General features: G+C 47.0%; 1 protein-coding gene across 7 annotated transcripts; it reads right to left on the bottom strand.

Moving 5' to 3' along the window:
- Nucleotides 1-65: 65 nt before the first annotated feature.
- Nucleotides 66-27945, bottom strand: LYSMD4 (LysM domain containing 4). Of its 7 annotated transcripts, XM_072869181.1 has the most exons (5): nucleotides 27799-27945; nucleotides 23516-23640; nucleotides 22282-22504; nucleotides 9695-9982; nucleotides 2830-5576 (listed from the first exon to the last, which is right to left on the bottom strand). In XM_072869181.1, the coding sequence occupies exons 4-5, from the start codon at nucleotides 9965-9967 to the stop codon at nucleotides 5025-5027; spliced, it is 825 nt and encodes a 274-aa protein (XP_072725282.1). In that variant the 5' UTR covers nucleotides 9968-9982; nucleotides 22282-22504; nucleotides 23516-23640; nucleotides 27799-27945; the 3' UTR covers nucleotides 2830-5024. The 7 variants fall into 7 exon arrangements, 5 of the variants coding, with proteins under 5 accessions (XP_072725282.1, XP_072725283.1, XP_072725280.1 ...); XR_012043689.1 differs by lacking the exons at nucleotides 22282-22504; nucleotides 23516-23640; nucleotides 27799-27945 and adding exons at nucleotides 66-2623; nucleotides 11457-11502 and having other exon boundaries at nucleotides 3842-5576; XR_012043690.1 differs by lacking the exons at nucleotides 22282-22504; nucleotides 23516-23640; nucleotides 27799-27945 and adding an exon at nucleotides 11457-11502 and having other exon boundaries at nucleotides 2830-3967; nucleotides 4214-5576.

Raw genomic sequence — 27945 nt, 5'->3', positions numbered from 1 at the left:
CTAATTTCTCATGATAGGGAAATAACACATATCAGATGAGCACAAAAGGTTTTTAAGTTGGTAAGTGGTTTGGGATAAAGCCTCAGAAATAAATTTGCTGTTCCTCTTTGCTGCTTCCATGAAATAGAGCGAGGAGTCCGGAGGCCCCTCGTGTCCCGACAGCTGGCTAGGGGAGGGGTTTGGGTTGTACTTGGATTTGGTAGCTTGATCTTATTTGCACAATCTGGCCCTGCTGTGACAAGGATGGCAAGGGCAGCATCGGCTCTCCTGGTGACTGCCTCAGACCAGTCCCTCCAAGGGCGTAAAAGCCGGGTTTGAGCAGCAACAAGTCTCAGGAGCCAAAACCTCGGTAATACCAGCTTGTACCAGCCTGGGTTGGTGGAGCCAATTTTGCATTTGGGGGCGTTCTTGCCCTGTCAAAATCTGGTCTCCTGTGCATCTCGCCCTCCTGCCATGGGCAGCGTTCCTTTGTATGGGGAACCAGATCAAGTAGATACAAATAAATTTCCTGCTGGTAGCTCTAGTTCTGGGGAAGAAGCTACAGTGCTGTTTTCTTACCCAAACTCCTTTAAAGTTATCCCTGATATTTATTAAATTTTTGCTTGGGCTTGAATTTTTTTTTTTTTTTTTGGTGATTAAAAAAATGGCTTATTGGATACTGTAACTAACAAGTGTGAGAAATGGAAATCCAGTGGGGCCAGCCATCTCCTCGGCCGCTTGCTTTCATGTGTGGTTGAAGAACAAAGTCAGTACATGCAGCTTCCAAAACTGCTCTCTTGTTGTCATGGTAATTTTAAGAAATGTGCAGGTTTCAAATTCGTTTCAGCCACTTACCTTTGGAAATCCCTCTGTGCTCAGCATAGTTAGTTACCGGTTTGCTGAAGCGTAGAGGAAAATGAGACTCTTTCTGATGGCAACTCTCTTTCCAAAGTGACTGAATTCACTTACCACTTCCGAGAACCTTTTAATGCTCTGAAGAGTTATGTGGTTTTTTCATTATTTATGCACATATATGAACTTTGCTGTACATCCGAGTGGGAGTTCTGCATTCACATTTACTGTCTATTTTCTTGTGTGCCTTATAAGATGGCTTTGCTGACTGTATCTCAATAGTCTTTATTTCTATGCAGGTTTTTAAACAGTACTATTACTGTTTTCTTAAAGAAAAAAGCTACATAAGGGTTAGAGTTTGTATTGAAATCGCACCAATTAATTAAAAACAAAAAATTGGTTCTTAAGAAGGAAGGGGACTGTTCGCATGTTGCCCCAGCCCTCCCCTAGGCTCAGCAGAACGAGTCTTTCACAGACCTCCCACAGCGGGGAGAATCTCATGCCGTTGAATAAATGGGAATCCTGATTTTTAATAACAAGTAACTAACTTTGGAACGTACTTTTTTAGGTATTGTAAAAATGTTTTATAAAAAAAAAGACATAGCACAGGTATTTCAACAGGTGAACAATACTTTTTTTTAATTACCTATACTGAACGAAGTTGCAAGTGGATCCGATCCTGGTCTGAACCCATTCAAGTCTGAATGATTTAAGATTTTTATCTGCTATCGTGACAAATCACCTCTCCATCTTCAAGCTCTCACTGTAGTGCTTAAAATACACGTTATCAGGGATTCGTCAGAGAAAAATGCTTTAGCCTTTCCTTTCACTTAAAGGACACTAATGCATCAGAAACTTGCGAATTACTGTGCGCACAAGAAATACATAGTAAATAAGGAACAAAACAACTCCTAACAATTGATCATGGGAAGAAGTTAAATTAGAATGTGAAAGAAAGACTTAACAAATGTAAACGTTTAAATCTTAGTAGAACCTTTCTTCACTTTGCTGTGCAAGAGAACACTGCTTTGCTATATTTAAAATGGCTTTTTTAAAAGAGATTTATGTATTTGGTAAATGTTTGTAGTCAACAGTTCACAAAGAAGCTGTTCACGGTTTAATGATGATAAGCCGTTTGGCGGCACAAGCTGGACTTTGTTGCCATCCTTGAGACGAATCTTTTAAGAAAAAAATAAGTTAATCTCAATTTTTTCCCTGAATGTGTTGTTTTTTCTTCAATATACAATAAATATTCTAGTGAACTTTTTATCAAATGGTTAAGAAAATGCTAGAGGTTGTTGTAAAATATTTGTATCCTGCATTCACTAAAGTAAAGATACTGGCTTTTACTGTGTACTCCAGCCTCTCTCGTATTTGCAGAGCATGTTTTTGTTTAGCGCATCTTTCCCCCTCCAGGTATGGGAAATGCTCTTCAGGTTCAGTTGTGAAGCATTGGTTTTAAACTGCAGCAATGATTCTTTTAATCAGTATGCATTTTGGGGGAGTCATCTACTTCTCATGACATTCAAATGAAGGACCGATGGGCTGTAAGAAACTTATTACAAAGTGCTTACGGAAACCCTTGGGCAGGGTCAGGGTGGTGACCCAAGGGCTCGCCCTTCCCTCCGGCCCCTTCACCTCTCCTTTTGCTGCTCTCGCTTCTTGCTGCAAGTGCTGCTCCGAGCCAGGCAGGTGGACGGGGGGCCGGCAAGCTGGTGTGGTGGCTGCAGGCAGAGTTGCAGCAGGCAGCACTGCCCTGTTCCCATCACTGCTCGCCTCGGTGGCCACAGTTCTGCATTTTGAAACCAGCAGTAAGGAAACGGCACTGTCGTGTCGTGTCCCCCCCCCCCCCCCCAAGCTCACTGCAGCGGTTTCATCAAAAAGGTGAAACAAACATCTTTTGCGTGAGAAGAACGCTGGCAGAGAAAGGCGTTCTGAACTCTTTCTAGCGGCAGGTGGAGATGCGGCAAGGCACTCAGCTGTCTGAGGGAAGTGCTGGGCTGTGCGACAGCATAGTCGAGTTGTGGTGACAAAAAAAAAAGCGCAAGCTGTCTGGGGTGGTTGGTGCCCCTTGTGCTTTTATTTCATTTTGCTTTATTTAAAAATGTAATAAGCCCCCCTAGAACAAAGAGAGATACATTTCCTTCACAGAAGAAAAATACTAGGTTGGTTTTTTTCATTATAAGATACTTTAGAGTCCTCGTTTACAAAATGAGGTTCCCCCAGGCTTTCCTGAGCACTTTTTTTGACAGTTGCAGGAAACACAGGTTATCGTTATGACACATCGTACAGTCTGCTCCTCCTCAGGCCAGGAAGAGATTGCACCTGTACAACATGGCCTGAACCGCAGCTCTCACCTGGCCGCACCTTTGCTGTAAGCAACAAAAAAACCCCAGAAACCCAACCAGCCCCTTGCAAGTCCCAGGGCAGCACTGATCTGGCCTCACTCATACCCAGCAGGTCTCTGCAGCAGCAGTGCCCGCTGGTGAAAGGCTCCCGCCAGGCCGCGGCCAACCCGCCAGCGGGGCAGGGCTGAACTCTGCACTGCCACGGCCTGCATGGCTGAAGGGGAACAGATCCTGGGGCAGGAGGGGCCAGCGCAGGGCAAGGCAGGGAGGACAAACAGCTGCTCTACCCCCCCTGCCCACCAGCTCTGCCCTCACCCTCAGGAATGACAGCAGCTGCCAGCTCAGCGGCTGGCGACAAGCCAAGCCCCCTGCAAGCGGCCCAGGAAAGCGCTGGGACCCTTAGAGCACGCCTTCAGCTGGCTGCTACTCACATCCTATGTTACCCCATCCCTGGCCAGGTTTCATGCAACTGTGCTGCAAAACACCTTCGTGTGTGGTTCTAGGAGAGAGTTTACCTCTGCTCCCAGTCCCTGAATTTGCTGAATTAACTTTTTGAGGCAAATTCTTCTCTGCGGCAAAGCTCCCCAAAGCCTCATTTTCTGCTCGCTCCCAGCATGTAGTGTTTACCCACTCGTCCTAAACAGCACAGACCTCAGGCTTACCCACATCTCGGGACACCACCAGCCTCCGACGCTTCACTGGTCTTTCCTACGCACTCAGAAGCTTTTCAATGCAAACGTCAGCAGTTCACAGAAACATCTGACATGCAGCAGCTTCACAGTCCCATCCTATAAAGGATTTACACTTCTTTCCATGACTGCCTAAGGTAACGCAAGGCTTCTTTCCTAGACCTTGCAAATTAAATGCAGCTTAGCAATACTCTCTCATGTGAAGACTACATACAAGGAAACTCAAATCAAGGAATGCAATGAGATGCACCATAATGGATTCCACCCCCTCCCCCCCCCAAAAAAAAGTAACACTGGCTAGACCTCCCCCAGCAAAGGAGCCTTTGAGAAGCGCGTACTACGTACCACAGGCCTAACGCTACTCTCACGTCCTCCTCCAATACTCTTTGGCCATCTGTGGTCATGCTGAAGTACTGGCTCTAGACAAGCAGTACCCTGGCAAAAAGCAGGGATTCTGCAATGAGCTCCGCCTGCAGAGACACTGGATTTCAAGAGAACTCTCTGAAGGATTTCATTGAGGAGAAGAGGTCTGTGCTCACCCTTCCCAGTGGTGGGCTTGAAGCATCCTAATAAATCCAGCTTAAACATTTGCTCAAAAGGATGGAAAAGCAAGGTGCTGTCAGCGTCCTTGTGCCATGGCACGCCTAGCTTAACACACTAGGAGTCACCATTTTAGGGTTAAGTATGCCAACACTGCCATGGTCTGCAAGAGAGAGAAATGACAGTTCAGAGAAAGAGTCCCCGGTTCTACTCTAAGCAAAAAGTGTTTTCTTAAAATGCAAACAACCCCCAAACTTTCCAATCACATCAATACTGCACTTTTTATCTCAGCAGCAAAGGATTAGCTTCTTAGACAAGGCATCAAGAAATACCTGAAGCAACCAAGATGAGTAAATCGCTACAAAATACTTTCCCTCAACAGAGTTCACGAATGTTAAGCCAGCTGCCTGATGATCTTTATCAGCAACAAAGCATCCTCATTCTTCCATAAAATCACATCACCTCACTTTCAGTCAAGTTCAGGATTACAATATCAGCTGCTTAAAAAAATAAAAATAATCTGTATTGTTATCCCCCTGAATGCACTCCAGTCAGAGTCGCTGGCGTACAGGCTTCAGTGCTGGGAGGAGAGGCCATGTTTGGCTGCCTCTCCCCCTTAGGATTTTTTTTCTACAACTGCACTTTGTGGTAATTTCCCTTCCAATCCATCTGCTGAAACATTTGAGGTTAGTGTTATGTTGGAGGTATGGGCCACCAGGCCTTGTGTTTTAAAATAGATTATATAAAATACTGGCAGGACAATTCCTATCAGGAGCATAATAAAAACTGCATTCCACCACTGGATTCCACAGTCCGCACCATTACTGGTCTCCTGCTTCCCTGACTGGGGCAGTGGCCTCTCCGGTGCTTCCATGCAATACTCTGTGTTTAGCTGGACCTCCGCCTGCACCACGTCCTGAATGCTCTTGTCAATCCCCTTGAAGTAGTCGCTCAGGTGTCTGCCGTCAGCAGAGCTGCTTGCACCATCATCAGGCTCCGGTATGTCCACGAGCATCAGGCCGGTCTGGGGGGGCGCAGTCAGGAGCGGCCTTAATTCTCTGCCTTTCTCCATTAACAGCCCATGGGTCTTCACAGGGATCTTGATGGACTTCAGCGCATATAAGTCCTGCTCCCGGATGAAGTTGTTGACGCGTTTGATATCCGCAACCTACAGAATCCAAAGAGGACAGGAATATTAGTGCAGGACAACCCAGCCTTTTACCAGTACTGAAGCAGGAAGCAGCTACAAAGCTAGTGTACAAGCAGCAGCCAGAAAATAAAAGCAAGCCCTGGCTGCAAGTGGCTTAGTGTTTTGCAGAGACTTCCCAGCTGTTCCAGGGATGCTCCCGGTCCTGCAGGACACAGACGGTCCCCTACTAAACCAGTCTATAACCTCCTCTAGTGCTCTTGTATCTCTCACAGGCTGTATTTTGCTTAATACTGATTTCCCTCCTTTTGCTTTCTTTGCCCTTCTCTCACTTACAAGTTAAGGCGAGAAGAGTCTTCGTAACAGATCCTTTTAAAAACAGTTTTCATACCTTAAACAATGCACAAGTGTTTAACATGAGAGGACAACATCAATATGAGCAGGGAAAATGCTCTCCCTGCTAGGAAAGCAATTTCAGAGTGAACAGAGCTCCATCTTTGGAGCATATGGCAGTTTCAAAAGCAAGACCCCAGCCTGGCAGAGAGCAGGCGAGCCTCTCTCCCACACAGGCATGAGCACCCTTTGCTCATGTTCCCAAGCACCACCCCTCTTGTGCACGACAGCAGCTCCATACAGCTCATTTCTCCACAGCTGGTAAACACTCCTGCTGAAGGTACGCTTCCAGCAATAATCTCCGTGTATCTATGATCATCTTTGGCTGTTCGTGTGTAGGGGCTCCATCTGGGACTGGTATTCCCACCCAGCTCGGTGATGCGAACAGCAGTAAGAAGAGCAAGAAAGAACAAACCATACCTACACGTAAGTCACAAGGACAGCCAGTATCAAAGAAAAGACAAAGGCAAGGCAGCGTTTCTTTATTTAACGTTAAATAAAGAGAAGACAGCTTAATACAGTGTGCATTGACAGCCACCTAATAAGTAAGTACATGAACTTCTCAGTTGCCCTAAATCCTGTCAAAGAAAAGAAACAGGACTGTCAGCGTGTGCAAGGAGCTCTCCAAAGCAGCCAAGGAGGCACAACAGAACCTCGAGGGAAAGGCTGGGGGCTGCGAAACAAAGAAAACAGCAAGACCCCAAACCAAAGAGAAAGGCAACATGAACAGGCTAACCACCTCCGATATATCGTACAGAAGAGACGCAATACGAGGACTGCACTTTCAGAGGAAGTTCAATGTGTTCTTTTAGAAATCTCATCAACTACCATACGAACTGCCTCCACAAGCTTGAGGCTACCAATGAAACTGGGGAACTAAAAACAAGAAAGTAATTTACTTCCTAAGCAAATGCGTAAGTGCCATCAGCACCAAAATCATTGATAGTTGAGGGCAAAGATCTCCTTTTAAAAGCCAATACACCAGAAGGGAGCCTGAACATCTCCTTTGCCATTGCAACAAATGTTCAGGGCTACTTGCAGGTGGTGCTGCTGCCAGCTGGCTGCCAGGAGCGGGCAGGTACCAGCCCCCAGCAGCACAGGAGGTGGGGAGGGGACGGCAGTCCTCCCTCCCCTGCAGGGAGCTCCCACAGGTTGGAGGACCGTGCTCTGGGCCACAGGAGAGAGGAGCTGCAGCGGCTCTGCCTGCAGAGCTGCCTCTCTCCATGGATCTCCCCTCCAGCCCGTACAGGTGGTCAGGGAACCACACACCAAGCTCATCTACCGTGCGGTCCCTGAAAGGTGGCAAGTCTGCTACATCACAGCCAGAAAGCAAGACTCTGCTGAAGGACAGAGATGAGGTGAATGCCCGAATCTCACATTTACTCTGTAAAGCTTGAGAAATCTGAAAATGCAATGTTTAATCTAGATCCTAATCTGGTGCCCCTGAGGAGAAGGGAATCCTCAGTTGCTGGTTCAGACTCCTCACAGCTTGCCCCAGCGTAACATCAAGACTTAAACCCTGCAAAATTATTTAGTTATGAAATAACAATCTCACCCAAAGCCTCCTAACTGAGGTGATGCTTCAATTTTTTGTTTTGTTCCAATGAAAGCAAATTATTGGGACAGTAAATATCCCCTGCGGTGTCTGCAATCAAACACTGCAATGTTGTGCTAAGGCTCTAGAAAGAGAAAGTGGAGCACCACTCACGTGGAAACAACAAACAAAGCTGATGGAAAGCATGCAAGAGCACTCGGCTCCACAAACCATTTAGGCTTATTTTCTGTACACATTTTTTTGGCTGCAGTGAGCTCCTCTTGTCCCAGCTAAGAACAATGCCAAAAGCAGGCCAGGACTATAAATGGTCAAGAGTAAAAATGAGAATTTTAAAGTGCTTTGCATCTCTGCCAAGTTATCCGTAGCGCACGCAAATCTATTTGTTGCACTGCCTCAATACCCCCACCCCAAGTAGGCCCTGATGATTCTGAAACCAATGACAAGTTCTCATTGATTTCAAAAAGCTCATCCTGGATTTTTTAAACACAGTCTCATGTATTTGTGGCTACAAATCTTCCTCACTGATGTCCTGGTAGCCTTTCAGGAGCTGCTTAATTGTGCAAGTAAAACAAAATACATCAAAATTGATCAGTGTCAGTCTGTAAACAGACAAATATACAGATCTCCAATAATAAGGATTTCTGCACCTCTTCAGTTTAACTGGAGCAAGTCAGAAGTGCCCTTTTGGGAAGGGAGGGAGGGAGTAAGACAGTTTGTTTCCTGTGGGAGGAGAACACTTGACTACCTCGTCCCTCCCCATCAGCTTGCCTTCCCTGCCGGACAAGCCCAGCAGCCTTCAGCAGGGCAGGAAGAGTAGGTTCCACCTGCACCTGCTGGGGCTGAAAGGCTGCGGGAGCATGGCAGCAGAGGAGGCAGATGAACAGTCATGGCAGGGACAGGACCGAGACCTCCCGAGTTACAGTACAGGAGGCACAGCAGGCTTTTTCATGCCATAAACCAAGAGAGTTGTTCAGAATCTTCCTTCTTTGAGTTCACTAAACTGCTGTGATGTGGCATAAGCGGCAATAACAACGCAGTCGCTACTGCTTAGAGACGAGCATGTAGTCGTGACTACAAAGTCAACTGCTGTAGCTCTGAGTTCTCATCCTCTACCGGTGCCAATCAAGGCCTATTCAAGTCCTACCAGACTCGCTTCTTGCATCAGGCTCATCAGCAGAGCCTAGAAGGCTTTCTTTTTTGTTTTGTTTTTGTTTCTAAGGGAATGGGAGGGGAGGAATTGTCGCAATTCCTCTAAGCCCTCTTGCTTCAGCTGCACCACACAGCTGTGTTGTTAAGCAAGACAGACTGCAATGGTATTGCAGCAGTTGAGCCAGTACTGTATCATTATCCCCATCCAGGTCACTGTCCAATTGTTTGCATCATGGAACTTTTTAATCACAGTCTAGCTTGCAGATAAAGGAGGCTCTAAAAATACAGCTTTAACTGATAAACAACAGGGTACTTCCAACGTTCAGATCAGGTAATTAAACTTTTCAACAGTTTTTCTATAAAGCTCTCTCCTTTGGAAGAAAGAAATGTATTTTGTAGCATGTTCCAACTCCAGAGAAAGCTCACCGTGCACACGTACTCCCTTCTGCCTGCAGACAGCTGAACTGCACGCACTTCTGGGTGCGACAGAAAACAGTCAAAACCCACATGCACGTACAGCACCTGGACTCTGTGACCTGGACGTTGGCATCCCTCCTTCTGCAAGTCCACCCCTGTTAGACTTAGACCTTCCTTGCAAAATGTAAGCTCATACCTTTCAAAAAATAAACAAAAAAAGACCCCATCGGAGCGGCGTTTCTTTGTACTGTTCAGTTTGCTTCAAAAACTGTGTGCTCCTTGAGAGCAGAGCTCTCACCCTCGTTTCTGTACTCAACTTCCTACTTTTTGCCCTCACTTAAATAACTAAGTACAAATCATGGCTGCTACACTGCACTTAGTCACCCAAATTAAAGAGGAAAGCAGGTCACGCAGGGTGTGAGGTTGACAACATCTTCCTAGGCTGTTAGCTGAAGAACTCTGTTTGTTTATTTTTGCCTTTCTCCAGCTCAGTTTTACCCAGATATTGACCATTCATGAAATACATAGTTTTGACCATTTTCAGTGTCAAAACTATTAGACAACAGCACGCCTTCCTGTAATTCTGGAAACTAAGTAATTAAAACCAAACAGAGATAGCTCTTACTTTACAACCATACTGCAGGGCTAGCTTGTTAAGATTATCATCCTCTGTAATCTCTCGTTCCAGAAGTATGACATCTCCAACTCTGTTCCGAGAAGTGCTGCATCGCTGCTGCTCCTTGCCCCTCGGTCGCAATTCCGTAACATTGAGTTCCTCCTCTGATGATTCTTCCGAATCAGATTGGCCATTGGGGAACACATACACCTGCCTGCCGGGGTAATTATGGATGGTGACGGGAGCCTGGAAGGATCTTGTCCGGCTCTCATTCAGCCTCATCTTTTATACCAGCACCTGGAACAAAACCCAGACATTTTTAATTTCCCTAATACCCGTGTTTATTTCTTAGCATGTAAGATATGGGAGAATGGACAAAAAGCAGAGTAGTTGCACACGAGCACACACACACACACACAAGGCTTTCCTTCTACCCAGAGCTTCTCAGGGGCAAACCCAAAAGATGCCACTCTAACAGTGCTGACAGAAATACTAGAAACCTTACGTACACAAACTTCAACAATGGGTAGATTATTTTCAAACCTTTTTTTTGGTCTACTTATGGACAAACCACTACATAACACTACTTTGCTACACATCTTAAATACGACTTTCTATAATTTCATAAAAAAGCAGCAGAGTCACTTGAGCCAAGTGTCTTTAATTATAGCAAAAAAAATCCATGGAACCACCACATCAGATCTCCTACCATTACACATTAAAAACTGACCAAAATTATCCTTTATGTCCCCTTTCCAGAAGCCCTTAGTTCTCTACACTTTAAGAATCCACATTTTAATTTCACGGAAGTGCATTTTTTTAAAATAAGGACAGCTCAAGCCACACTTAACTTCCATCTGAATGACGAGGTAATTTTGTTGGATAAAGACAAGAACCTGCCTGAGCACTTTAATTATTGCTAGGCCTACAGCAGCAAGTCATTAGGAAGCTACTTTTTTTTTTCCTTCAATTCTCAGCTCCACAATTTGTTGTCAGGGTCAGGTACAGGTAAGAAAACCTCACGTTCTCACAGAACTCCATTGACCTTAATATTCTCATCTACCCATAAGGGATGTCTATGGTGAAACCATTTTATGGCATGTCATTAGTATTGAGCATGGCACCCACAGGCTGCAGGCAGGGTCAGAGCTGTGCTGGAAGACCTGAAGGTCTAGGGCCGCTCCTGTAGGACACCTCTGCCTCCGGACAAGCTGTAAGCCAAGCGCCCTCCTCCGAGGGTGCTCTCCCGAGGCACTTCACCAATCGTTCCCCACCAGGGAGGGCCAAAACTCTTCTCCAGCCCGGCCCTGGCCGCCCCAACCCGCGCACCCCCGGGTCGGGCAGGCAGGGTGACGGCCTGGCTCCCGCCCGCGCCAACACAGGCGGCGAAGCGGGAGCCCGCCGCCCCGCGCCCCCCTCCCGTTTCGGCAGGGCAGAGGGGCACCCCCACCCCGGGACGGGCGCTCCGCTCCCGGCACTGCTCCCGGGGCCGACGGCGCAGGGCACAGCGAGGCGGCGACCCGCCCGGAGCCTCCCTCAGCCCCCGGGGGCTCGGCGCGTCGCTCGCCCCAGCCCCGCGCGAGGACCCCGCGCCGATCCCCTCAGCGCCTCAGGGGGGCCCGCTCCCCGCAGGGCCCCGCTCCTCTCAGCGCCGGAGGGACCCGGGCCTCTGGTCCGCGGCGGGCGGGCCCTGCCCCTCTCCCCTCAGCCCCGCGGGGCGGCCGGGCCCTGTCCCCCGTGGCGGGCCCCGTCCCGAGCCCCCGGCACTGACCCGCCGCTCGCCGGCCATCGGCCACACGCACCAACCTAGCTCCGACTCTCGCCCAGCTCTCCTCCCATTGGCTAGCAGGGCCGGAAGGCGGGAACCTCAGTGCCGCCTGGCCAATGGGCGGCGGGCAGGGGCGGTGGAGCGAGGTTGGTTGAGCGGTCAGCGCTGGAACGTGTCGGCGGGAGGGAGGGCTCCGCTTAAAGGGCCCGCGCCCCCGCCCCAGCCCGGGCGAGACCTGTGCCCGAAGCACTCGCAAGAGCGGGGAAACAATATACATCTGTACAGCCCTACGTATGGTATCACTGTAATAGTATACATTATCCTGACTATACATACAGTTATAATAAAGTTTCGTTATTAGATTGGCAATATATTGATCGTACACACACGCACGCACACACACACCCCATCTATAGTAAACTTGGCCTAATTTGGGGAACGGCAAGGCATTGCTGAGAGGGTGGAGTGCTCAGTCCGGGCCTTGGATTGCCTTCCCGTGCTCGGCGAGGCTGGCGAGGGCGTGACACCGATGCATTTACCCCCGTGGCACATCCCCGGCCGGCCAGCCAGGCTCGCATGCCAAGTTACCTCCAGATGTGTGGCGCCGGCGTTTTGTGATTTCCAAGAAGATCAGCCTTTTCCCTCTCATTTTGTGGCTAGCGCAAGGCACTGCCTCGGTGTACCCTGGGTATGGCCACAGCTCCCGGTGCCGAGTGCTCCTTCCAGCCGTGCCGCCCCACGGACTCACCACTCGTGTTTGGCTCCAGCCGCAGCAAAGCCAGTGCCTGCAGAGCTGTTGGCGGAGCTGATGAGGTGTATTCTGCACTGGTATGTTTTCCTTGGCCCATGCCGACTTGTGGCTTATGTTTAAAAAACAAGCTCAGGACAAATCTTTAACAAGTTCCACATGCAAAGCTTTTCTGGGGTGGCGGGGGGAAGAGAAATATTTCCTCATAGCTGGTTGCAGGAATTAACCAGGCACCACTCACCCCAAGGGCTAGCATGAAGACCTCTTGCAAGGGACAGCCTTGGGGCTTTGTTCAGAAGTGTGAAGGGCTGCTAGACGCTCTTTTTCCTAAAGGAGGTGGACAAACCTACTTTTAAGTAAAATTAAAGCTGAGCGCAGTTGCTGGCTATCCCTTTGCCTTCTCTCGTGCAATCCCAGTGCCGGTGGCAGGGAAGGCAAGAGGGGAGAGTATTTCCTCTCCAGCTCTTGCTACTGCTAGGTTACATGCAATGTCAGTTGACAAATGTCACATACTGGAGAGGAAGGAAGGCTCCCCAAGCATTGGCGTTATTTTTTTAAGCAACAGCCATTGCTTCCTCATGCTTCTCGCTTGCCCACACGTCTTTGTGGGGCTGAGTGATTTCGGCAGGGCTGGAAGGGCAGTGGGAGAGTGGCCAGGCAGGACTGTGACTGAGCCCAGCTCCTCCGAGCAGCCGGCCAGCACCCCATCTCCAAGCAGGTGTTATGATTTCCTTCCCTCCATCCCTGGGCCAGCTTGTCTCATGAGCAGATGATTTTGGGGCTCAGCCAGCTTACGTACTTTTCTGACCCAACAGACGATGGATTTAGTGTGCTGGAAAGGATTCTACAAGCGTGGGGACTAGATCAGACATGCCAAAATGCCTTCCCTGAGCCACTTATAATCTCTCTGTGACTATTGAGGTTCAAAAGTTACGAGTAATAGTCACGCTTTGTCAAACAAATACAGGTTACTCAGGGTAACCTGCTCAAACCTGGAAAATACAACTGCTAAGGTGATTTGGAAACGTGGCGGAAACAACCAGACTTTGCTGATAGAGCTAAGTCTGGGTTGGCTTACTTGTCCTTACCTGTCATTTACTGCTTATTATTTTTCTAACTTTTAAAATATCAGGAAGAATTATTCATTGATCTCATGGAAAGACACCAGGAAACGTAGATGGGAAATTGCTTCATCCTCCAGCTGAAAGATCCTTACAGAATCCTTATGAAAAGGTGGTTTTCTCCCAACTGTTGGGATGAAACAGCTGTTAAGAAAATCAAGCAAAAAAGCTTTTAATAGTCAGACTCAAAATCAATTCCCTTCTCGGATTTGTCTACACAAATCGTAAACATGGAAACACAGAAATACTTGACTGGCGTCAACTGATGGCAAATAATTCAAGCTCCTTTGTGCATTTGTACAGGCTGAGCTGGACATTTGCTTGCAGTCCTGTCCTGGAAGAAATGCATGCAGTGTCCAGACTACCATGTGCAAGCGTGCCCTATAACACACATAATGGGTAATCTGTCACCAAGATTTAAACATCCCTGCACAGACAAATCTGCAGGTTTCTCTACTGACTCTGATATATACTGACCTCTTTTCTGTCTGTCCAGAAAGTCTTATAGCAGTCTTAATGGAGAAAGAATTAAAGCCTTAGTACAAAACCTGCCAATTTAGAGCCTTTCAGGCCTTCATTATCAAGTGGAAAGGACAGAAGAAAGGCCCATTTCAGTTCTTTTTTTGCCTTCATAGGCACTTACACTGCCAATTTGCTTCCCACCTTTTATGGGAAATTACAACAGCTCAGGATTTTTTTCTGTCTGTCTATGGAAGATTCTGCAGGGACCAACTCTGCGCTAGTTCATGGAAAGGTCCTTCACCCCTCTTACTTCCAGGAACCTGACATACAACTCTAGTGGTACCTAAATAGGACCTGGATGGATCTTGACAAATTCACTTCAAGCAGGACATGGAGAAGCTCCCAGTCCATTTTCTGGTGTTTTCTAAACCTAAGGCATTACCCGGACATAAACCACCCCAGCACTGCAGCAGCACTGTTTGCCTGTAGCAGCAGGACCCCAGGTACCTGCTGCTGTTGTGGCCCTGTGATATGAGTCTGCTCTCCCTCCCAGCAGTCTGTCTGCAATAAATCTATTCTGCGAAAGGATCACAGTCCCCGTGAGAATTTACTACTTTAAATATGTAGCGGTTTTGAGCTATAGGGCTTTACAAGATTCCTTGTATCTTGGCCTAAAATTCAAACGGCAGATGTGATATGTTTTACCAGGCCTGAACAGGGAAATGACAGGGAATTAGTGTCCATTTGCTGAGTGCAGCCCTGCCCCTTCTGCCCTCTGGGACCTTCAAACCTTAAAATATTATAATTGTTCTCACTTCAGCAAGAAATCTGCCTCTAGCAGAGTGGGATAATTTAACTATTAGGCAGTTAATCCAACGAGGGTTTATGACACTGTTTATGACACTGAAAAAAGCACCACAAGAGGAGGTTTTTCAAAATGTTTTAGATACCTATCTGCTTTTTCCAGGCTTTTTCAGTGTGAGCATCCTCGACTGATCTTTCCATTTACAACAGCTGAAGTTCAGCCTTGTGTCATTTTCCAGCAGCTTTTGCTGCCTGCCTGGCCTTTCCTGAACCATTTCACTTCGCAGCAGAATAGCTTGACTCTGCACCTCAGAACAGCTTATCCCTCCTGGTCCTCCAAGCTCGACTGCTCCCCACTGCGTTTGTGTAAGCCAGGTTTGTTTGAACCAAAGTAGAGAGACGCGGTGGCATGTGAGCAATCAGCAGATACATCATTTCAGACCCGGTCCCCAAGTGAACTGAGGGATGCATCTGCTCAGCGGCTGTCACTGCAAATGTTGCTGCTTCCCAGTGGCCTCATCATGCTGAAGCTCAAATGATGCAAACTGTCGTCAGTACGAAGAATATGATAAATCTTAACAAGAAATAACTGTCCGTTTTGTAGGAGAGCTGCTGTTGGCTCTGGGCCAGTTGCATGGATAATGTCATCATTCCAAATAATTGGAATATTTTTGTTGTGAGCAGATAGATTGTGAGAGCTGCAAAGCCACAAACAAGTGAAGTCTGTCTGAGAGCTGAATGGTTCAGTCATTATACACATTCAACCAGCATAAGGGTCATACGTCCCCTGAATTTCAGGAAGAAATCCTCCTACCCCTGACATGTCAATGCAGAGGGCAACAGAACTGAGAAAGCCTGCTCATTTTTGCTTAATCCAAAGTAGCAATGTGTCCATGATGCTGGGCACCAGCCAGCATTCACATTGATGCAGGCTCCTTCCCGGGGAATGTCAGAGTTAATCACTTTGTGATAAAGAATCAAAACCTTAATGAAGGTCTTGGTTGGGGCTTTCCAAAGAGAAGACCATCTAGAATAGGGCTCTCCTCTTTTGTCCTTGAGATTCCTGTAAACTCTTGCTCAGGTCCAGAATTGTTGTTCTCTTCATCACTTTGGTTTTGTGAGCCTTTTTTCAGGCTCACTTCAGAAGTGTCCCAAGTGTCAGACACATACTCCTTGTGTCTTTCTTTGCTTTTCTTTAAGCAGCCTTCTAAGCTCTGCAATAAAATCTGTTATTTGGATTTCAGATCACACAGTGAGAGTCTGCTTTCCACCCTTGGGAAACTAATAACTTAATGTGCAACTCGCAAAAAGCAGCTCCAGTCTCTCTTGCACTGGTATTCAATTAACTCGCCTGCCCAGAGATGGGCCATTTCACACATCCATGCACATGTGGCTCATCGGTGCTAACTGATGCCCAGGTTACAGCTGCTCAGGCTGGCATCTGATGGTTTCCAACTGTCCAGGACTAGTAGGAGTAAAAATTGCAATTCATAAATCACCAGGGCCATCATTAATTGTGACTTGATCCATAATTTGGGATTAATAAAAGCAAGACAGAGTGAAATCATTCACCCGTTTCCTTTCCCATATGGGCTATTAACAATAAAAATGTAGAATGTACAGTCAATAAAAGATGAAGGAGGGGACCCTCACAAGCCCTGACACTACGTACAGCACAAGTTAAAGGAATACTTCTTGAGCATCTGCTTCTTTATATCAACCCATTATTCCTGTTTAGTTTAGCATACACAGGGGAAGGTTCCTATACAGCACTGTGAGGCAACAGGAATCTGCTGATATTTCTGATGTTGCTGAATTATTAAAAAAAAAAAAAAAAAAGAAAAAATATGAGCATTCCTTTCTATCTTTATTTTATTGTTTCCTAGTGCGAGACTGGGAAGGCAGCTGTAGCAAACCACATCCATGTTCAGGACATGGCATTATAGAAATTATGATGCGTCTATTGCAAATAATTTATAAACGCTGGGCTTTGCTCTGGTTTTGGACTAATGTAGCATAACTGATTTCAGTGAAGTTACCCCCTGCGTTAAGGCAGAAGTGTGAGCCAAATACAACAAAATAATACTCTCCCTGGTGTCTGGAGTGACTAAGCTTATGTGGGTACTCTATGTATATTTGATTGAATTATATACACAGCAATAAGTTTAAGAGGTTGATACAGTAGGCACACAACGCAGGGAAGAAAACCTCAGTTAAATTAAATTAATTATAGGTCTATACTTAATATAGTTAATTGAGCTATGGAGGTTACTCTGAGTGCATGTTTGGTAGCATCGGGTTACACCTTGCCTCTTTTAATGGTTTCTCCTGTTGGAATCGCTTGACTAGCTCAGCAGGTTCCAAACTTAGCCATGGGCAACTCCGCATAGGAGCGCTACTCCTGTCGTTGACTGCCCTGGAAGGGTCTTGAGCTGAAACTTAACACTCTCAGGAACAAGCTGACGGTTTAGGTGGTCGCATCTGGAAAGAAGCACAAAGCCTGTGTCCGTGCTGCTGTGCAGAAGCATCCCTGAGACCTGGCCGACAGCCAGCTTCACACCTTATCTGCAGGGGTATCCCTGGCTCAGGGGCAACCCAACCTGGATACAGCCTGCACCTTCCTTATTTAAGGGTATACCCAGCAGCAATGTGACACCCAGCCCAGCAGCCCCCACCTAGCCCATCCCTCCGAATGGCCGCAGCATGTGGCAGACACTGTGGCCTGTGGCCCTCCCCAGGTAGGACCCTGCTGTTGCCGGCAATGAGAAGAGGGATTTGTCATCCCTCTGAGTTGGGGTGTGAGGTGCTGGGTACCCTGTACCTCTGACTCCTTCCAGGGCAGAAGCACAGCTCTTGCCTCCACCCTCGCAAGCTTTTTCTCCAGTTTGTAACATAGCAGGTGTTATAATAAAGACCCAGCTTCATCATTCATTTCCAGCTCAGACATCAAATTACTCCCACCTACGAGGACTACATTTGCAACTCTCTCACATATGCTGTGACTCTTAGGAATGAGACTTTTATCTTGGGAACCAGAATGCAGATTTAAACAGCACTGCCGTCTCCTGGAGGAGAAAACGTGTCTTTGCTCAGAGACCTAGTTCTGTGCTTGCCTTCTATCACGCAGCACCATTTGGCAGGGGCTGCCTGGTTTATGTGATAGCAGACACTGAATTACTTCAGAAAAACAGAGACTTATTCTTTATATAAAAACAAATGACTAATTAAAAGTGGTTTTAATTTTGCAGTTCATATTTTCTTGGGATTGTGCCAAATTCTGGAGTCCATACTCCACACCCTGTCCTTCTGGAGGAATTTGGCTAGGGAAAGCACTGTAAGATTTGTTCTCTTTCCTCTCCCTTACTCTTAAAATCCCTCCTCCCCCTTCTCCCTTCCTGCAACTGGTAAATTGTGAAGAACAGGAATGTTCCTGGGAAGAAACCCAGGCAGAATCACATTCAGAACAAGTCAAAGATTTCTTGCATAGCTGAAGCATGTGTTTGCAATCCCCAATTGCCGGAGCACGTAGGCCCTGCCAGCGCATGTTGTTCCCTTCAGATGTTCTCAGAGAGCTCTAGGCAGTGTCCAGGGCGCTCTGTGGACAATGTTTAGCTGAGGCATTGCTCCTTGGCCCATCTCTTAATGGTGCCAGGGCCAAAAAGGCTCTTGGTGAAAGCACGGCAAAGAGCCAACCCTACCTTTCCAAGAAGCTGTGTTAGTGATCGTTAGAGCCGTTGGTCTGCATGACCCCCCTGAGCCACAAACTGGCTCCATTTGGGCCAGCGAGAGTTTGGCTGCTGCTACCAACCTATCACTCCAGGCTTCAGGCAGCTTCCAGGATTGATGAACTCCAGAACAATTAGTATGTGCAGCCCCAACAAAGTACTGCCCAACAGAGACGGACAAAACCATGAGATCCCTAATGGATGTCCAAAAGGTAAATTATAACTGTTGGCCAGCAGCAGGTAGATAGCCAGTAACTACAGCTTATTCTCCCGTCTGCCTGAGAGGTGCCACTGATCCTGAGGGAGCGTAACTCTTCCAAGAGGTGCCATTTAATGGTTCAGAACTGGAACCTGATAGGGCCAAGAAGAATGGGAGTTGGGGGCTGAGACACTGGTTGGAAAAACACAGCTTCAATGTATTTGTGAGGAAGCTTTTGTCCTTGGCACCATGCGGAGCACAGTATATTACAGGAGCACAAAGTGAGTCCTTGCTCAAGTTGGTGCTGATACTGGGGAAAGGCAGGTTGAAAAGCTTCACTTGTCTTTCCAATGACCTTATCATGTGAGCTCAGTCTGCCAAGAGCTGTCTCTCGCTTTGCGCTCCTCGTGGTCTGAGCCAACAAGCCTGAACACGCTGTGCTGATATCTGATATTGTTCGGCATTGCATGGCAGTCTCCGAGTGTTGCACATGCATCCTTTCAGAACGGGATGATGATGCCTCTGTGCTTTGCTGCTTATCGTGTCCCTCCGTGCTGTCTCCAGCTCGTCTCACTTTCAAACATGTCCAAACTGACACTGCAAGTTTTTGAATATAAGGTGCCCTAGGGAAGGCCCTGAGCTTGCGGGAGGAACAGAAGAGCCAGAAGGGTCTTCCAATGAAAGATCTTTGACCTCAGTAGCTGAGAGGCTGTGCTGTGCTTAACCTGGCTCTCCTTCACTCCCAAATAGGGTTCCCACATCTTGACTGGTGCGTGGCAACAATAATGAGCAAGTAACACATGGGGGCAGCAGCAGGCTTTCCTTTCTTGTCAATCTGGGAGTCTAGTTGTAGCATCCTTGCAAGGGTCTTGCAGAACTGAGGTGCTCCAAGATTTGAGGGTCACTGTGCTGGGCACAAGCCCAGAGTGACAGCTACAGCTGATCAAACTATGGGAAAAGCATGTCGTAGAAGAGAGGGGCTTTGTGGCCTCATGGGACAGGATGTCAGCACTGAAACCTGTGCTTTTGTCATTGCATCTGATCCTTCTCCAGTTCCTGCAGTCCCAGCCTAAGCAGTTCTGTGCTCATGTTACAAAGAACATTAAACTGGCAGACAGTTACAGCATTGTCTGCAATGGCAAATACGGCTGGAGTGAAAATCCCAGGTCTCAGTTCAGATTCCATTGCATCCCACCGGACAAGCCTTGCTGAGCTTGTTGCAGTACAGGCAGGATGGAGCCCAGCGTGTCCTTTTCAGTGAGGTGAAATGCAAAAAGATGCTCTTATCTGACTGCACCATGAAGAAAGAGGCAGGATTCATCTGATACCATTTATTCTCTTGGAGGCTCTGAATGTTCAGGTAATGGGGAAAAGCCTTGATCTTGGTTGCGAAGGTCTTAAAAGCCAAGTTTTCAGAGTAGGAACATTTCAGTCAGGGAAGTGGCCATAATTTACATAGCAAGACTCTGGGATTTTCTGGCAGGGCTATTTCCAGTACAGGGCATCTTTTTTCCTGCTCTGGGTGAACAGAACTTCAGGAGTTGCTTGTGCACCTGATATTTGCCTGGCTGCTCACATCAGTGCTCCCCATCGCGTGAGTAATATGGCGTTTGAGTAGTATTGGCCCAAGCTGATGCTGGAAATGGCGAGAAATAAAAAAACCCAGCAAAAGCCAGCCCAGTCACCAGAAGTGATGATGGATTAATTATAATAAGGGATGGGAAACAAAACAGCCCTGTGCTCCATGAATAATTAAAAAAAAAAATCAGATAAATGCCCAGATAGGAAAAGCATTTTCTGTAACTGAGGCTTCTCCTTTAATTGGAAAGTGCTGTTAACACAACTGCCTGACTGAGGCGAGTGCAATAGCACAGCAGGGCTGTTGCAGATCTGCAAGTAAACAGCCGAATTGCATCTCTCAGCTTCAATCTGCGAATTTCTGAAGCCAATAGAACAGTTTTAAATTTAAAACTTCTGTTGGAGCTCATGCTTCAGTTGGGCTCTGTGCCAGGACATGCAAAGACTTAGGGCATTAAGAGTCTCATGTAGATGAAAAGACAGCGGGGAGTCGTTTGAGTTGGCTAGTAACGTAGTAAGCTATAGCAGGATCTGCCTTCATTCCCTTTAAACCAGCTTGTGGGGAGGAAAATTGGGAAAACTGACATTTTATCACTTGTAATTGTTACAGCAAAAGCTAAGGCTAAGCATGGCCCTGATACAACTCCTGTGTCCTGCACACAGCCCAACAGAGGGGTCCCAGCCCCAGGCTGGCTCTGCCCTTTCAGTAACTGGGCTGTGAAGTAGCCCCTGAAAATGCCCCAAACCACTAACTGACCAGCATTAAGGACATCCAAGCTGCTCTGTTGGCTGTTGTTTTCTATTCACTTCAAACCAATATCTCAAGCAACTTTTAACCATGGAATAACAGGACAGTTTTGCACTTAATCTTGTTCTTCCAAGGAGCTCAAAGTGCTTTATAAAGCCGCAGCCAAGCAATGCTACCTCTGCTATTGCACAGTGGTTCCCTGAGTTACAGGGAAGTGAACTGATTCACCCAAGGCTGCACAACACGTTGGCATGTCAGCACAGCCCAGATCCCAGCTTTCTGGGAAGCTGGGGTGAGCATACATTAAGTGATGAAAGATGTGTCTGGCTGTCAATAAAGAATTAGAAAAGCTACAATTGCAAACTGTGAACAGTAGCAAAGTGACACAAACACTAGCAGCATGATCGCCAGGTACCAAACAAAGCACAAATAGCCAAATCAGTTTCTTGTAAGGAAAAGGAAGAAGAGCAGAACAATGGCTTTTACTATGTCCCTGCTGGTTAATGCTGCAGCTCCCTGCACAGGCAGGCCTTAGACGGACAGGCTGAGAATAATTACCAGGAGTCTATGCAATCCTTTGCTGGGACTCTTCACTGCCAAAAGCTGCTTTACAATATTCCCAGCCGTTTCCCTAAGTATCCAACAGATTGCACAAAATTAAAGAAACATGGGCCTTGGGTTTCAAGACCACTGGGAAGTCACTAATCAGGCGCCCAGCTGAACCAAATGCAAGGAAGAACATTGTTAGCAATAAACACAGACAAATCTTCTCTAACTGGAGCCATGGAATGGGTATGTGCTTCTGGGGAAACCTTCGCCTTCCCTCTGGACCACATTCACCACGAGGAGAGGGGTCCCAGTGGGCAGTGGGGGCTTTTATCGTAGTGCCAGAGACCTTCTCAGATGACAGGAGAGAAAAAAGTCACACCAAAAGCTTCATAAGCAGAAAAAACCCACCCATAGCCCTTGTTCTGGCATAGGGTTCTGGTCCAAAGGGGGAGGGCAGTGTTTCCACTTGTTTTGAGGCTAGTGCTAGGAAAGTCTCCTAAAAGCCAAGGGCCAAATGTTGATCTTTCTCTTCAAGGAACAGTCCCATGGAATGGGTCAAAGACAAAGCAGTTGCCAGCTGCAAGCACGGCTCACATCTCATGTATAACAGAAAGGTCTCATCCTGCAGCGATGCCTGCATACACCCCACTGCACAAGTGAGAAGCCCTCTGTACAGAGCTGAGCTGTATGCTGAGGGCCATCCCGCAGCCTATCTCCAGCCCAGGCACAGTGCCCAGGCAGCCAGGAGACCAGGACGAAGGGCTCGAGGGCAGAGTTGACCCTCTGTGGCTGCGGGAGCCCTCCCCCTTTCCATGCCCACACAGGTGGTGGGCAGGCAGCCTGGGGAGCTGCGGAGGTGGGACCCAGGCTCACAGGCCCACAGTCCAGTCTCACCATGTAGACACCAGCCTTGCAGGGAAGACTTTGTAGGTCCAAGGCCTGGATGCAAGAAGGGAGCTTCACCGTGGTCTCTTCCATGAGAAGTTGGCTCTGGGGTCATGCCCACATCAATGTCGTATGTTGGTGCATGGGAGCATGTTGGCCATGATGCTTGGCCTTTAAATCTGGCAGAATCTTGTGGAAGCTGTGCTGGGACCCTGTGCTGCCTCTCAGAGTGCTGAAATCAGAGCAGGTACAAGAGGAAAAAAAAAAAGAAGGGGGAAGAGGAACTATTATGAGAATTAAAGTGTCAAATGAGCAGATGAATGGTACAAAGCGTCATCTTTCTTTTGTGCTCCCAGGTGGGAGCAACAGAATGCAACATTCTGTTGCTCACCAGCAACAGAATGAATACCACAGAGAACCAGGGGGCAGTGGATCAGGTAACGCCTCCCCCCCCCATTCCTTAAAATTCAAAACACACAAATGCTGAGGTCTTGCTAAAAGCAAAGCACTGTCCCCTCATCTCATTGTTACATGTAATTCAGAGCCTGTGGATAGCAGCTACAGTGAATTAACATGAGCAAAAGTAGCTGGATTGAATTTGCTAACGGAGAAAAAAAATTACAGGCATGTTGTTAAGAAAGAATGAGCACTAATTCTCTCTGTTTATTCTGATTAATTTTGTTTGATTGTGCTTGCCCTAGGAAACATGAGAGCTGGTGGGGATCATATTAGCAAAGAAAATAGAAGAACAACAAGTTGATAGTTTAGAGTTCATGCAAGCATTGTGCCAGTCACTGAACCAGAAGAAAAAAGTTGCCTCAGAGGCAGTCACTAAGTTGAGAAAGGATCTATTGATAAGATAGTCTTGGGGAACAATCTCAGAATGATGTGAAAGATAGATGGGAAATGGTGCTGCAGAGCTAAGCTAAGCAATCAAGAGAGCGTACTGCATCATTTTGGGGTTTTTTTTCTTTGCTTTCCTCCCCATTCTTCCCCATTTATTACTAGAAGAAAGAGTATGTTTGCCTGTAAAAATCTTTGTGCCTAAAGAGGTAACACTGGGGTGCGCTCCTGCACCAGTGCTGAACTTCTGGGTAGCTTTCCTTCAACTTGCTGGAGAAAATCATAGTAAAACTATTGGCTATGGATCTCTATATGATCAACATTACCTCGACTTTAAGCATCTACACTTACAAACTCCTTGCTTGTGGGGAAAAAATATATCACAATGGTTTCAACTTACCAGAAAGCCGCTCCCACCAGCTACTCTTTGTGGAAATGTCAAAGGAATGAGACCAAGTCCCAGATGGCCAGAGAACACAAGCTATGGCTAGCCAGGAGGAGAAGATGCTGTCCAACATGTGGCATCTGGAGAGGTGAAGAAAGACAGGGCAGCTGGTTTGTCCAGGAGATAAACCTTCATGCCTTTTTTTATCGATCTGATGCATTTACAGATGTTCCCAGAAAGGGGCAGTAGAGACCAAACCCACACAATGAATAGAAAGATACATCCCGATTAGGGAGAAATACAAATAAAAAGCGAGAATTTGCAATGTTTTTTTTCCTTGGCATACAGAGTCTCCACCATGTGTCCATTCAAATAAAAACAACAAGACCTGTATAGGCCAAAATGGGGCTGCTGGGTATAACACAATAATCTCAACCCACTCTGGGATCGCTTCCTTCACCTACTTTTCAGAGGAGGGCACTAACCCTGCCCAAATGTGGATGCTGTGTGGGCTGCAAGAGCTGGCACAAGGACGTGTGGACATCAGGGAGCACTATATAATGCACTACTTAACACTTATGTCACTACAGCAGCATGGCAACCTTTGAGTTGGCTTATTAGCAGGGGGAACAATAATAAATTGGGAAAGGTTTAATATCAGGCTCATGAGTACCTATACCATGGCTCATCATTATCACAATTTGGCTTCCATCTAACCTTGAAAGAGAGGAGACAAGAGAAAAAGGGGTGCTTATAAAATCAAGATTCCCAACAGCTCCTGTTGGTGTGAAGGTGTGAAGCAGGGAAGCCCATCCCTGAACCATCTTTACAATCTCTTCAGGCTCTCTTGAACCACACAGAGTTAATACTAGAGCTACTTCAAGCTGCTGCCTGAAGGAAAAGGTGCAGTTATTTACCTGGAGCAAATCCCATATGTCTTACTTCACTTAAGCCACTTATCCCAGCCCTGTGCTATTGCTTTATGCCAATCTTTTGCACTGTCCATAATCCACAATGGAGGGGGTGATTTTGCTGGTGGGGATGTCCAGGAGCTCCAGTCATGGGCCAATACAACAGGCATAAACCATGCAGCCAGTCTCTTCCTCAAAGACTTTCTGGCCTAAGAATAAGATTTGAAAACATGAAAGCAAGCAGGGGACAATGTGAGGCCAGAAACCAGCTATCTGCAGCAGAGGAGCTGAGGCAGTAACAGCTTTATCAGGAAACCAAGAACCCTTTCTGGTCCTGCTCTCAGCATAGCTCAACACACCAGCAAATCTGGCTGCAGACTGAAATCCTGGCTTCCCCTCAAGCCAATGGCAAACATCCCACTGGCTTCAATGGGAGCGGGACTTCATGCCAGATCTCGTGCTTCCCATTCTTTTGCATAGCCATGAGAGCAAGCTTCCCTTCCAGGGCTGTGTCTGCAGCTAGGGCCTTCAGGAGCAGAAGAATGGCTCTCCTTGCAACCTGAGGAGTATCAATGGGAAATGAAAGACTTCTTTGTAACAGAAATGGCGACTGCCCCAGAGAACAACTTGCTTAGAGTTATGGGCCTCTCTGGAGGCCCATTTCTTTCTCCCTGAAATTTTTCCCTTAGGTTTTAGCTGCTCACAGGGTGCACAGCAGCTCAAGTACACAGCTTTTGGCTGTGATGAAATCACTAGTGGGAGAGATGATATGAGCTGGGTTATGCAGCTAGCAACACTCATCTCTCCTGGTCTTAACATCCCTCATTCCATACCTGCTCACATAGCAGTGCCTATACATAGTGTGACTTACAGCAGTCCTACAGCAAACAGGCAGGGGAAAACTAAGTTGGCCCATTTCTGCTTTTATCACAACAGAGTTGATGCCTGTTGGAGAAGGTGAAGAAAGGGATGCTGGAAGAGCTGTGTGCTGACTGCACAGGGCTCTACGTTTGCTCTGGCACGAGCATCTCTCTGCTGAGACGAGCATCTTGAGATCTCCAAGCTATTTGTGAGGTGGCAAGGTCACAGCTCTCATTCCCTGCAAATCTTTGCTTTCCTTGGCAAAAATCAAGAATTTTCTTAGGGAAATCTTGGTGGGTGTTTTGTGATCAGTCAAGCACAGCAGATTACATTACTGGAGGGTGTATACAGGACCTCCCGTCTTCTAGACATAGTGAAATGAGTCTGTTTGCTCCAGAAATTCAGGAGTCACCAGCATGGTGCTGACCACCTGTATTATTTCTTAGGTCACGCGGCATGTCTGCTGGACAGATTGATGTCTGTACAGCTGACTGTTTGCATATCAATTCTAGAGTCAAAGGAAATTCTTCAAATCCCAGAGCACAAATGTGCACTGCTACAGAAAAGCAGGTGGAGATGTGCCAAGTTACAGCTCCTCAGTTGCTACCCCTGTAATGAATGCCCTGCAAGGAAAACTGGAAAATATTTCATGAAAGAGCAAAGATAACACAAGACTATCTGGCAAAGGGTAGAATTTAATATTAATGGCTTTCCTTTAGTCACTGTATTTCCTGTTCCTAACTTAACCCTGTAAAATCAGCAATGGTCAGAGAAGGCTATAAACTTCTGCACATCTAAAAGGTCTTTCACTGAAAGATCTCAGAGCACTTTGCAAATATTAGGGACTGGTGAGGGATGGCTATCCCCTGAGGAGACTGCCCATGTAGCCAATGGGCAGATGCTCCTTTGGCTGCAGAGGCCAAACACTGAAATTTGGCTTCTGCCCCCCTCTGCAAGAACATCTTCCTTCTTTGTCTCCCAGTTCATCACAGGAACTCAGGAAACGAAAGGAACTGGGCTCCCCTTGATTCACGCTCCAGATTCAGTGTGAAAAACCCCTTCCCCGTGGACCGATGGGTAATAGATAACACAGCAATGACGTGACTGGTGTCATTTCAGCCCATCAGCCACTTTAGGATCTTGTCGCTGGAGGTCCGTGGATTTACATGGAGACTGCTCATGGTTGTGCATGGCTCAGCTGCTGGTGTATCTAAACAGCTCTGTTACACAACAACAGCACACTGAAGCTTGCTTTGAAAGTGAGCTGGATTAGGCCCCATCTCCCCACCCTACCCTGCCAACTGGTACTTGCCTGGAGGGGTCCAAATATTAGTCAATGCGGAAAAGAGATGCACAACAAGGCTCCTCTGAGTCCCGTGGTCCTTTGGTCAGAGGAGATCCTTCTGTGCCACCCACATCTTCCTTTAACCTGGCAAAGTACCTGAATTACTGAGCTGACTTGCCAAGAGAGATTTAGGCTGGAAACATCTCTAGAAAGATGGCTCTCATTAAGGGCTGAGGCCTGCAAAAGAGCACAATGCTGTCTGGGGCACAGAGCTGGGGAGAGAAGCATTAGTCATCGCTGCCTCATGTTCGGCCCTTCGGACAGTCTCCTCTCTTGGAAGATGCACTGTTTTGCCTGTATGACTGTTGGCAGAAACTAATGAGCAGAGCTGGTTGAAAATTTTCCATCAAAACAATATTTCTGTTTTGCCAGAAGATAGCTTAAAAATTAAGTGGAAAAATTAGAGAAAAGAGCTTGGGTTTTGGCTGACATTGTTGGTCAAAAAATCCTGAACTTGAGATTTTTTAGCCAAAAATGGAAGTATTTGGGGTAAGGCAGGGGAGGAAAGGGGAGGAGCCTGGCAGGTCTTAGCGATACCCTGAAAAACATCTAAGCAAATTTTGACAAATATGAGGATGTTTTTGTCAATTTTTTCCATAGTGAAAGATACTTCTGCTTTTAGAACCATTCTATGGGGAGGCTGGAAAACAAACAAGCAAATATGCTTTTTCTTTCTTATACATATGGCTAAAGATGCTCCATAGCTTATAGTATAAGCATAGGCAGCAATTCCTCTAGAGAGATACATAAGAAAGACGAGATCTCTCATAGGAGCTGCCCAAGAGCCTACTATCCAAAAACTATAATTCTCAGAAAGGGGGACACAGACAGATGATTCTGCTGTGAGTTTGTACAGCTGATGGAAAGCCTCGATAACCTCACAGTTGCCTTGCACACAAATAAACTGAGCCATGGGGACAGCCAGGGAAAAGGCACTGCTTGGGAAGGAAGGTACTGTGCACACAGCTGTTGCAAAACCATCCGTACTTAATAGTCAGCCAGCCACAGGCAATGTTGTTGCTAATAACGTTGCACAGAGAATGGCACATAAATACCTGGGAACCCGCAGAAAGCTGTTTTCCATCTTGCTTACACAATAATGTGGGTTTTGTTTTCCCCCTTTAAAATTGTTTCTTCAGCAAAACGTGTTTGGGAAAAAAAACGGCTGGAATCTTCCTTACCCTCTGGGAAATGTGACTGACAGCATTTTGTGGACTCAGTGTCACAGTCCCCTCCTCAAGGTATTGTTGGCCAGTGTTGCGAAATGATGGGGGGAAGAAGCCGCGAGCGAGAGCGGCTGGAGAGACCAGCAGTCTGGTAGTTCAGCA

Source organism: Ciconia boyciana, chromosome 8 (genome assembly GCF_034638445.1).
Source record: "Ciconia boyciana chromosome 8, ASM3463844v1, whole genome shotgun sequence".
NCBI lineage: Eukaryota > Metazoa > Chordata > Aves > Ciconiiformes > Ciconiidae > Ciconia > Ciconia boyciana.
This window is presented reverse-complemented; position numbering and strand designations above follow the sequence as displayed.